The sequence below is a fragment of the Eleutherodactylus coqui genome, chromosome 6 (genome assembly GCF_035609145.1).
Source record: "Eleutherodactylus coqui strain aEleCoq1 chromosome 6, aEleCoq1.hap1, whole genome shotgun sequence".
NCBI lineage: Eukaryota > Metazoa > Chordata > Amphibia > Anura > Eleutherodactylidae > Eleutherodactylus > Eleutherodactylus coqui.
Genome location: NC_089842.1, coordinates 33186690 through 33199326, shown reverse-complemented (window position 1 = coordinate 33199326; position 12637 = coordinate 33186690). Strand labels below are relative to the sequence as shown.

General features: G+C 47.9%; 2 protein-coding genes across 2 annotated transcripts in view; both read right to left on the bottom strand.

The window, feature by feature from the left end:
* Positions 1-12637, bottom strand: part of LOC136632018 (NACHT, LRR and PYD domains-containing protein 3-like) — a 1080175-nt gene that overhangs the window by 546431 nt on the left and 521107 nt on the right. The window lies entirely within an intron of this gene.
* LOC136632016 (NACHT, LRR and PYD domains-containing protein 12-like) overlaps positions 1-12637 on the bottom strand; it is a 238338-nt gene that overhangs the window by 64013 nt on the left and 161688 nt on the right. The window contains exon 9 of the mRNA XM_066606552.1: positions 640-810. Coding sequence (XP_066462649.1) covers positions 640-810 — 171 coding nt within the window. The remainder of the gene's footprint in view (positions 1-639; positions 811-12637) is intronic.

The window sequence follows — 12637 nt, the reverse complement described above, 5'->3', positions numbered from 1 at the left end:
TTACCCAGTTCCTGCCCCCTGGTCCTGAGCCAGCCTTTGTTTCTAATTGCACTTCCTTTATAAGCCCAGACTTGCCACTCCTTCAGTGCATGATTATTGAGCTCTCAGCCTGTAATCAAGTCCCACTGCTTCCAACTCCTCTGTTACTACAACTTCCTGCTAACAATCCGGCTTCCACTTGACTACGATTCATGCCTCATCCTCTTTACCGCAACCGTGACCACCTGCTAACGACTCGGCTTCCTCTTGACTACTCTCCAGTCTGTCTAGGCTAATACACCTGGGCTCCAATCCAGCGCCAGTAAGACCTTACACTGATCCCGTACAAGAATAACGTGTGTCCCATATGTCTCATCCTGCACATGTATAACTTGTGTCTCCACATGTCTCATCCTGTACATGTATAACTTGTGCCCTCACACGTCTCATCCTGTACATGTATAACTTGCACCCCCACATGTCTCATTCTGTACATGTATAACTTGCACCTCCACATGTCTCATCCTGTACATGTATACCTTGTGCCCCCACATGTCTCATCCTGTACATGTATAACTTGTGCCCCGCACATGTCTCACCCTGTACATGTATAACTTGTGCCCCCACATGTCTCATCCTGTACACGTCTCGTATACTCACAGTAATTCCTCTATCCTGCAGGCTGGACTGTATAGAGCATCCATCAAGTCAGTGAAGTGAGGACCAGACATAGGGTTCATAGACAGGTCAAGTTTCTTCAGGGATGTGTTATTCCTTATAACAGATGCCAACTGGGTGCAGGACGTGTCTGTTAGATAATTATGACCCAAACTGTAAGAGTAAGAAGATGAGATGAGGGTGACGCATCCAGAGAGCATTAGTATAACATCTGTACATGGTGAATGTGGGGAGAAAATGTCCCCGGCTGTTTTTTAACATCCATAAGTGCCATCATGAGAAGCCGCCTCTTGTGTGCGGTGAAGGTCACGAATGGCGGCAGCTATACAATACGTCCACTGGCACCTAATCTATTGTGTAGAAATGCAGAGTCCCTGAGTAATGTCCTCGCTTTATGGCATGTCATAAATCAGTGATTATTGCAGCACATGGAACTACAATAGGCATAACGCTGGATGGAGGACCTTATGTCAGCAGTCATCAGCGGCCAAGAACTCTCCTTCCTCCACTATGTATTGTAGCCCTCAGTCTGCGGCTCCTGTGTCCTCCATTCACCTCCTATATTCACATGATCACTAGTGGCTCTTCCGTCAGTAATAGGATAACACTGAAGTGTACCGCTCACGACACCATTCATCATGGCACATGATACAGACAAGTCTGCCGGGGTTGACTTATTTTCACTCATCAATCCTTCACACATTGAAAGATGGAGTATAAGTCACACCCTGACATCATGCTACATGCCCCAAGAATACTCACTGCTACCAGTGACTGTTTTACTGCAAGGTGGGCCAGCCACCTAAAGCCCAATCATATACTGTGTATGGGCACTCATGGCACCCCAGCAATCAAAATTACCTGCCTATCAGGGTCTAGAGGATTTTATTTATATAGAGCAACAAGGATTGTTCTTCATAAAGTAAGATTTAATTACAAAAAAAGCAATGCTTTTAATAAGTATATTAAAAGTTAATATACAAAGGGAAAAGGAACATGAGTATTTACAAGATAGTTGCAAAAACAAATAGAATGAAGAATAGGATAGCCGTTCTTATTGGTTACAGCGGTGCAGAAGTCTGGGCGCTAGGAGATCGGCAGATCCTGTATCTGGTGCAATCGCCTGGGTTCTGACAAGGGAGTTCTGCATCCCTGGGATCCTAAGGGTTACCCAGCCACTGCTTCCACCTCCCACTCATGAAAGCAGAGGGAGGAAGGCCGATTGGATGCCAAAACCTTCAGGAAGAAAATATAGTTCAATACTTTGGTCATATTTCTCAGAAAAGCCTCTTATAGGGAAGCTATAACCACCATCTTCCATAACACAATTTATGTATTTACAGATACTAAATATGGTAGAAGAGAGATTACTAGTTCAGTTGATCTTGGCTTCAGCCTATACAAAAATAGAAGCGCATGCATTGGACTTTGGATCTCCTCACGATTTTGGAGATATGGTTACCTGTGGTCTGCACCCCATGGATGAACCATAAGCTTAGTTAGTAATCTCAGTATTACTCCAAAACAGTTCTCAACTCCTGGGGCCATCAGCAGCCACAGAGTCTGGGTAGGGACAGGCAAAGAATACAAATACTAATGGCACAACCTGCTCAATAAAGGAGGATAAGGGGATCATAGCTGCATTTTCATGACTTGTCCAAGAAACCAATGAATATTATTAAATACGGCATGATCAGGATTTATGAATGCAATATCATACTTCTATAAAGGCAGGACGTGAGAATACAGGTATATCATACTTCCATAACAACTCCACTTCTTAGAGATGGAATGTGAGATCGATCCACAGATCATGTGACAAGCCCAACTTCATGGTTTATCCTTTGTGGAATGGCCCGTAAGCATTACAGTGCTCACCACCGTTCTTATGCTGAAAAGGAAAGTCATACCACTGTAATGCCTTGCTCCACCAGCGTGGTTTGTCATTATAACTAGCCGCCTGATGCTGAAGACAAAAAGGGTTGGTCATTGAATTGAAATTATGTCCATTACAGTATAGTTGAAACTTCTGCAGGACCCTAATGGAAGACAGAGCTGTAGCCTCTGGGGACAAAGTAGCACAATCTGCTGCCATTACTAAGAAGCTCTTCCCAGAATTGTTGGGTATGTCCCAGTGTCCAATCAATTCAGTGGTAGGGCTCATTACTAATTGCAAAGGAACCAATGGGGTTTTGGAGACATGTTTCAACTTCTGCACCCTTTCAAATGTGACTCAAGAACAGCAATAGTTTTCCATGTCAGCTCCGGTTTTATCGCAGCAAGAGTGTTGAGCAATCCTAAGTGCCCAGCTAGTGGAATCTCTTTGGCAAACTTCTGAAATGGCCCTTTAACCTGGTGGGGCACAATCAGCTGTCTCAACCTGTCAGTCTCAGACAGGGTGTTGCAGCAAGGTGCCTTGGGGTTTCCAGACTGGCATCAGTATGCACAGTGGTCTGGAACTCCTGCCTCAGTGTGGCCGAAAGGGAAGCTACAGCAGCAACCTCACTGGCAGCCTATGCAACTTTCTCTGGACTTTCAGTTGGTTCAGTAAACCCTCTGAGTGATGGAGGTGAGTGCTCATAACTCAGAGAGGCATCTGAGATATGAATACTGGGACAGCTGGTCACAGCTGGGGGGTGGGTTGGCCCGGGCTGTCTAGGTCCTGGGGTCAATCTGTGCACATAACATGGTATCATCATCACTAGACAGTCCTAGATCATTATGGGTCACACAACTACTACCAGTCACCTCAGCACCATCACCCAATGTTGTGGCATTACTGGCTTCCTCAGGGGGACATATTGATTCATCATCAGACAGAATTACATTACTGTGGAGTTCAGTGAGCACAAGAGGGGAGCATGTTCTATCATCCCAGCAATGCCTGAAGCCATACGCGTAGCGTCAGGTGTCAGAATGGCGACTTGGCCCCTGCGCTCAAGGGGCCCTGAGGCTGCCCTCCGCCATACCCATATGCACATTCAGTGCATTAATGGCTGGCCATTCTGTTTGCAGCAAGATTCCCATCACGCGGCAGCCAGAACGGTCAGCCTGAGAGGAAGCCCGGAAGAGCAGGGGGGAGAAGGGAGGAGGTCACATGGGCCGGCAGGGCACAGTGATCATGTTCTGCTCCCTGCTTCCTGCTGAACGGAAGCTTCTGAGTTTGCCTCTCCTGCTGCTGTCACCTGGAGGAGATATGTGTATATAGATGTTTGTGTGTCTGTCTTGTCCCTCTTTTATCTATCTATCTATCTATCATCCATCTAACATCATATCTATCTATCTCCTATCTATCTATCTATCTATCTATCTATCTATCTATCTATCTATCTATCTCTATCTATCTATCTATCTATCTATCTATCTATCTATCTATCTATCTATCTATCTATCTATCTATTGTTTATCCATTCATCCATCTCCTATCTCATATCCATCTAACATCATATCAATCTATCTAATATCTATGTATATCCTATGCATCTATTTATCTATCCCATATCTATCTATCTATCCCATATCTATCTATCTATCCCGAATCTATCTATCTATCTATCTATCTATCTATCTATCTATCTATCTATCTATCTATCTATCTATCTACCTATCTATCCCCTATCTATCTATCTATCTATCTATCTATCTCGTATCTATCTATCTATTCCATATTTATCTATCCTATTTCTATCTATCTTCTATCTCATATCTATCTATTAGAGATGAGCGAGCACACTCGTCCGAGCTTGATGCTCGTTCGAGCATTAGGGTGTTCGAGATGCTCGTTACTCGAGACGAGCACCACGCGGGACTCGAGTCATTTCCATTTCCTTCCCTGCATGTTTTGCGCCATTTTTTAGCCAATAGACATGCAGGGAAGGCATTACCACTTCCTCCTGTGACGTGCCAGCCATATCCCACCCCCTGCAGTGAGTGGCTGGTGAGATCAAGTGACCCCCGAGTACTTAAAGCGGTCCCGCCCGCGGCTCGCCTCAGACACACACTGGGAGAGATCAGGGAGAGTGGTGCTGCTGCTATAGGGAAAATGTTAGTGTAGGATCTGGTCTACAAGAACCCCAACGGTCCTTCTTAGGGCCACATCTGACCGTGTGCATTACTGTTGTGGCTGCTGGGAGCAGTTTTGCACCAAAATTTTTTTTTTCATCTCGGGCTGTGCAGGCTATTACAGCTATAGCGTTCTTAGTCTGCAGTCTGTAATACAGAGTATAGGGAAAGTGGTGCTGAGACAAGGACAGTGGCAGTGTAGGATCCTGTCTACAAGAACCCCAACGATCCTTCGTTAGGCTACCTCTGACCGTGTGCATTTTACAGGTTGTCTGGTGGGAGTTGTAGTGCATCACTATTGCATGGCTAGGCCTGTTTGCAGCCTTCCGTATTCTTTGTTTCTGCCTGGAGTTAGCGTTACAATACCGCTGTCAGCCTCCAACTGTCTGCCAATAATTCCATAATTCCTTACACCGGTGTGTGTCTGCCATGAACTTCACGCACAGCGTACGGCCACAGTCACTGATAGAGGGAAAGTCATATACACGCTATATAGCCTGTATTCTTTTTCAAAAAAGTTTAAATAAAAAGCTCCTTCGTTGGGCTACCTCTGACCGTCTGAAATTTACTGGGTGTCTGGTGGGAGTTGCAGTGCATCAGTATTGCACAGCTAGGCCTGTTTGCAGCCTTCCGTATTCTTTGTTTCTGCCTGGAGTTAGCGTTACAATACCGCTGACAGCGTGAAATAATTATAATTCATAATTATTTACACCGCTCTGTGTCGGCTCTATTCGTAATCCACCATGCTGAGGGGTAGGGGTAGGGCTAGAGGACGTGGACGCGGGCGAGGACGCAATGGTCCAAGTGAGGGTGTGGGCACAGGCAGAGTTCCTGGTGCAGGTGAATCACAGCCGGCTGCTGCGGGATTAGGAGAGAGGCAAGTTTCTGGGGTCCCCAGCTTCATATCACAATTTTTGGGTCCACGTGGTAGACCTTTATTACAAACAGAGCAGTGTGAGCAGGTCCTGTCGTGGATGGCAGAAAATGCATCCAGCAAAGTATCGACAACCCAGTCTTCTATGCCATTCACTGCTGCAACTCTGAATCCTCTCGCTGCTGCTCCTCCTTCCTCCCAGCCTCCTCACTCCATGAAAATGACACATTCTGATGAGCAGGCAGACTCCCAGGAACTGTTCTCTTGCCCCTACATTGATGGGGAAAAATGGTTCCTTTCTCACCTGAGGAGTTTGTCGTGACCGATGCTCAACCTTTGGAAAGTTCCTGGGGTCCGGGTGATGAGGCTGGGGACTTCCGGCAACTGTCTCAAGCGCTTTCAGTGGGTGAGGAGGACGATGATGATGAGACACAGTTGTCTATCAGTGAGGTAGTAGTAAGGGCAGTAAGTCCGAGGGAGGAGCGCACAGAGGATTTGGAGGAAGAGCCGCTGGACGATGAGGTGACTGACCCCACCTGGTTTGCTAAACAAACGGAGGACAGGTCTTCAGAGTGGGAGGCAAGTGCAGCAGTAGGACAGGTTGGAAGAGGCAGTGGGGTGGCCAGGGGTAGAGGCAGGGCCAGAGCAAAGAATCCCCCAACTGTTTCCCAAAGCACCCCCTCGCGCCAAGCCACCGTGCAAAGGCCTAGGTGTTCAAAGGTGTGAATGTTTTTCAGTGAGAGCGCGGACGACCGACGAACAGTGGTGTGCAACCTGTGTCGCACCAAGATAAGCCGGGGAGCCACCACTACCAGCCTCACCACCACCAGCATGCTCAAGCATATGATGGCCAAGCACCCCACAAGGTGGGCCGAAGGCCGTTCACCGCCTCCGGGTCGCACCACTGCCTCTCCCCCTGTGCCCCAACTTGCCACTCAGATCCAACCCCCCTCTCAGGACACAGGCACGAGCACCTCCTGGCCTGCACCCACACCCTTATCTCCGCTGTTCTCGACCCCATCCAGCAACTCGGTCCCCAGTCGCCACTATTTTTCCCGGTGTGTCGTCCCAGCCCTACACCAGCACATCTCCCGCAACATCAATCGTGCCCTTACCAACGCGGTTACTGGGAAGGTCCACTTAACCACGGACACGTGGACAAGTACTGGCGGGCAGAGCCACTATATCTCCCTGACGGCACATTGGGTGAATTTGGTGGAGGCTGGGACCGAGGCAGAGCCTGGGACCGCACACGTCCTACCCTCACCCAGAATAGCGGGTCCTACCTCGATGTTGGTATCTGCAGCGGTCTATGCCACCTCCTCTAAACCCTCCCCCTCCTCCTCCTCCTACACAACCTCTACCTCTCAATTAAGAACTGTGAGCAGCACATCACCAGAAGTCGGTGTGGCGCGGTGCGGCAGCACAGCGGTGGGCAAGCATCAGCGGGCCATGCTGAAACTACTCAGCCTGGGTGACAAGAGGCACACGGCCTCCGAACTGTTACAGGGTCTGACAGAGCAGACTGACCTCTGGCTTTCGCCGCTGAGCCTCACACACATGCCATGCCTGGCCCACGTCTTCAATCTGGTGGCTCAGCGGTTTCTGAAAAACTACCCGCACTTGTCTGACCTGCTCGGCAAGGTGCGCCGCATCTGCGCACATTTCCGCAAGTCCACCACAGACGCTGCCACCTTGAGGACCCTGCAACATCGGTTTAATCTGCCAGAGCATCGACTGCTGTGCGATGAGCCCACACGGTGGAATTCTACGCGCCACATGTTGGCCAGGCTCTGAGCAGCGTAGAGCAATAGTGGAATAGCAACGCCAACATGGGCGGCGTAGTGGTACTCAGCCTTCCCAATTCTTTACCGACGAGTGGGCCTGGATGGCAGACATCTGCCAGGTCCTTGGAAATTTTGAGAAGTCTACCCAGATGGTGAGCAGCGGCGCTGCAATCATTAGCGTTACCATCCCGCTGCTATGCCTGCTGAGGAGTTTGCTGCAAGGCATAAAGGCCGACGTTTTGTGGTTGGAAAAGGAGATGGGGGATGACAGTATGTCGCTTGATAGCCAGACCACCCTCATGTCTATATCTCAGCACGTTTTGGAGGAGGAGGAGGAGGAGGAGGAGGGGGAAGGGACAGCTGGGCTCACTGCAGAGGGTTCCCATGCTGCTTGCCTATCATCTGTTCAGCGTGTATGGCCTGTGGAGGAGGAGGAGGAGGAGCCTGAAAGACATCTTCCTAGTGAGGACAGCCATGTCTTGCGTACTGGCACCCTGGCACACATGGCTGACTTCATGTTAGGCTGCCTTTCTCGTGAACCTCACGTTAGACGCATTTTGGCCAACACAGATTACTGGGTACACAGCCTCCTCGACCTATGGTACAAGGAGAACCTTTGCACTCTCATTCCCGAAGAGGAAAGGAGTAGGAGAATGATGCAATTCCACAGGGCCTTGGTGGACAAACTGATGGTAAACTTCCCATCTGACAGCGCTAGCGGCAGAAGGCGCAGTTCCGAGGGCCAAGTAGCAGGGGAGGCGGGGAGATCAGGCAGCATGTTCAGCGCAGGCAGGGGAACACTCTCCAAGGCCTTTGCCAGCTTTATTGCTCCCCAGCAAGATTGCACCACCACTCCCCAGTCAAGGCTAAGTCGGAGGGAGCACTGTAAAAAGATGGTGAGGGAGTACGTAGCTGATCGTACCACCATCCTCCGTGATGCCTCTGCTCCACACAACTATTGGGTGTCAAAGCTGGACACATGGCACGAACTTGCGCTGTATGCCCTGGAGGTGTTGGCTTGTCCTGCCGCTAGCGTCTTGTCAGAGAGGGTGTTTAGTGCAGCTCGGGAAATCATCATGGACAAGTGTACCCACCTGTCAACTGCCAGTGCCGACATGCTTACACTCATAAAGATGAACAAAGCCGGGATTTCCCCAGACTTCTCTTCTCCAACCGGCGGAGAGCAGCAGAACCTAAAGATTCTTTTCGCTGCAACCGCAGATAAAAGCACTCTTCCCTATCACCGGAAAACCGGAGCATTTAGCTTTGTCAATCTGTCTCTGACATTAGTCCTCCTCCTGCTACTCCTCCTCTTGAAACATGTCATCGCGCTGACCGGCCAATTTTTCTGCGGCCAAAAAGGCTCATCAACCAATGTTTTTACAATTTTTCAAAGTTTCAAAAGTATTGATACTTTAACAGGAACCAATTTTTTCAAAAGGGCTGCCTCCAGGCTCTGTTACAAATTAAGCAACAGCGAGCTGTATCTTTCAAAAGATATTTAGGGATTTCACCTGCCCTCTCGGTTGATAAATTTTTCAGAGGTACACTTGTACTCTTGGTACACTTATTTTTCGGGCCCACGCCTGCACTCTTATCCAACTAATTTTTCCGGCCTTCACCTACGCTCATGGTACCCCAATGTTTCAGAGGTTGGCCTATACTATTACTACAGAAATTTTACTGGGGTCTGCCTGCCTATACTTCTGCTACAAGAATGTTACAGGGGTCTGCCTATACTGCTGCTACAAGAATGTTACAGGGGTCGGCCTATACTGCTGCCACTTAAATGTTACAGGGATCTGCCTATAGTGCTGCTACAAGAATGTTACTGGGGTCTACCTATACTGCTGCCACGTAAATGTTACAGGGGTCTGCCTATACTTCTGCCACGTACATTTTACAGGGGTCTGCCTATACTGCTGCTACAAGAATGTTACTGGGGTCTGCCTATACTGCTGCCACTTAAATGTTACAGGGGCCTGCCTATACTTCTGCCACGTAAATGTTACAGGGGTCTGCCCATACTTCTGCCACGTAAATGTTACAGGGGTCTGCCTATACTGCTGCTACAAGAATGTTACTGGGGTCTACCTATACTGCTGCCACGTAAATGTTACAGGGGTCTGCCTATACTGCAGCTACAAGAATGTTACTAGGGTCTGCCTATACTGCTGCCACTTAAATGTTACAGGGGTCTGCCTATACTTCTGCCACGTAAATGTTACAGGGGTCTGCCTATACTGCTGCTACAAGAATGTCTACAATACAGGTCTGCCTATATAGAGCCCTCTATATCTAGATCTGGCTGAGTGTCAGTTATGGCTTTATTTTTCTGAGCAGCTGGAGAGCTGTGTTTTTTCTTGAGATATTTATCCATTTCGTTTTGGTTTTTGTTTAGTCTTGGGGTTCCCGTCTAATCTGTGCTCCTCTCTGTTGGTCTTGACCATTTTTGTGCTTAGTTTTCAATCTTGAAGAAAAAAGGGTCTGTGCTGAGGTCTTGTGGAGGCTCGCCCCGCATTAGTTTAAGCTATGCATATAGCATTGTTTCCCAGTAGAGGGTGTTAGATTTTAGTTTGTAATTTTCACCCCTAGTTTTTATGGGGTGGGTCTCTGATGTGCACCCCTCGGCGGGGGTAGGGAAGGGGCCCGACTGTCGTCGGATCTTGTGTTTTTAGAGCTGGAGCTCCCAGCCGCTCGTGGGGAGGGAGGGATCCGAACTTCCCAGGTAGTTGAGTGGGACACGCTTGTCCACAGCGGCTTTCAGACCACGATTTTCTTTTGTGGCCACTTGATGGTGGGAAGACAGCAGTGTTTTAGGCTTCTCAGCCTAATAGCAGGCTTCTTTAGTGTTCTGAGATGTAACTTTGTGTAGCTGTTGGGGGAGGGTATGCGAGTCCAGTATGCGAGTTTTGGGCTGCAGTTTATGACGTGGGGGGGATAGCTGTGGAGGTTTGAGGAGGTTTTTCCACAGGGACCAAGTCAAAGTCCTCCAGGCTGCAGGGGGTTAATAGGGGGCTCTGCTGTGTGAGCTTTCCCGCCGCTAGGTGGTTAATATGGCGGTCGCTGCTTGGTGGGGTCCCCTATCGGTACTCTGAGGTGTTTAAAGAGGGGATTGAGTTCTCCTGTGGGACGCTATGGACTCCCAGCGGTAGGGTAAGGTGCTGCTGTCTCGCCGCTAGTTCCAGGGGGCTCACGGACCAGAAGTGAAGCTCCGCCGGGACCAGCGCTTTAGAGGAGATCACAGCTCCCGGTGGTGAGTAGATCGATGACCTATGGTACTGCTGCGGGGACTCGGTAAGTGCCTCCCACGTACCTCTGCTTCCTGGGTGTGCCTGGTAGTCGCCGAGGCCAAGCGGTGGGTCTCCAGCCGGACAGGGAGGCTGTGCTGCTTGTGCGCGGTGCTCCGCTGCTTCGCGCGCTTCTGGCCGGCTCGGAAGTTTAGACCCCGGCTTTCTTCTGGCGCTAGGCCTCTGATGTAATATGCAGCCTTGGCGATCGTGGAACTCTCTATTTGTTCCCGGTCCTGTGGGGATGATGGTGGGGTGTAGGGAAAGGCGTCAGGGGGATCGGAAGAGCTGGGGGAAACTTCTTTTTCTAACTTGGCTGAGGAGCCCTGGACAGCACGTCTGCTCGGTCTGTAGGTTACGCCACGCCCCCCTCGCTGACAATTCTGACAGCGGAATATAAATTCCCCAAAAGATGTTCAGAGGTACCGATAATATCGCAGGGAGCCGTATGGGTGTCATGGCAGCCAGGGGCCTTCTGAAAGACCCCAGGGCTGTCTTGGCAGAATGTCTATCAAGCCATGCCGGTGGGGTGGCTTGATAGACTGTCGGCCTGACAGCAGTATGATATAATGCTAAGGCATTACATCTTACTACAAGAGTGATCAAAACATAGCAGGCTGTAGTTGCCTGTGGGGATTTTTTTTTTAAAGTTTACATAAGATCAAGTTTTACTAATTATTAAAAAAAAAAAAAGTAATAAGTAAATAAGTAAAATAAGTAATAAGTAATAAAAAACTTTTGCCATTTTTATAATTATATAATCTAAATAAAACAAAAATACATATTTGATATTGCTGTGTCTGTAAAAGTCCGAACTATCAAAGTATTGCATTATTAACCCCGCACAGTGAACATCATCAGATAAAAAAGGAACGCCAGAAATGCGCTTTTTTGGTCACCCTGTCTCAAAGAAAAAATGCAACAAAAAGCGATCAAAAAGTCGTATGTACTTCAGAATTGTACCAACGCAAACTACAGGACCTCCTGCAAAAAATGAGCCATCACATAACTATGTCGAAGGAAAAATAGAAAAATTACTGTGCTCAGAAGATGGCAGCAGAAAATAATAAAAAATAACTATCTGAAACAAATACAAGTATAAAAAAACTGTATGTCTTGCATCGCAGTAATCATACTGAACAATAGAATAAAGTTATTATGTAATTTTTGTTGCAGTTTGTGCACCGTAGAAACAAGACGCACCGAAAGATGGCAGGTTTAATTTCTATCCACTTAGAATTTTTTTTTACAGATTTTTAGTACATTATATGAAATCAGTACCATTAAAACAAAAACTCGTCCTGCGAAAAACAAGCCCTCATACAGCTACTTCGATGGATAAATAAAAGAGGTATGATTTTTTAAAAGGGGAGAGGAAAAAAATGAAAATGGAAAAACTAAAAAAAGTGTGGTCATTAAGGGGTTAAAAGCTTACTGCCAATATGCATTTTCAGTTATTGACCATGCTGATCCAGAAGCATATATTGCTCTTGTAAGGTCATGATCAATTTCCTCCTGACTATCAGCTGTCATTTTGTCTATAAATGAAGGTTTTGTGTATTTTTGTGAAGCTGCGGTTTGTAACACTTCTTTACCTAAAGATGTTGCTGGTGGAAAAACACTTTGTAATGATCCAGAAGCAGCACACATAGTGGTTCTGGAATTAGAACTCTGGAAGGAAAAGCTACTTGCCCTTTCATTCTGGTCCTCATCATTTTATTCCATAAAGTATTATTCACTGAAAAAGCCAAAAATACAATGCCTGCAAAGCAGACACGGTCGCCATAGGCACGATCGCCATAAGGCAGGCACAATCGCCACCGGCACAATCGCCGTAGGGCAGGCGCAATGGCCTTAAGCCCTGAAGATATGCAGTTAGCCAGACAATAATGTGGAGGAGCAGCTTGTTCCTGGCAGGCTAATATGCAGTCACCAACTCAACCCAGCCCAGATTGGGGAGCATATCT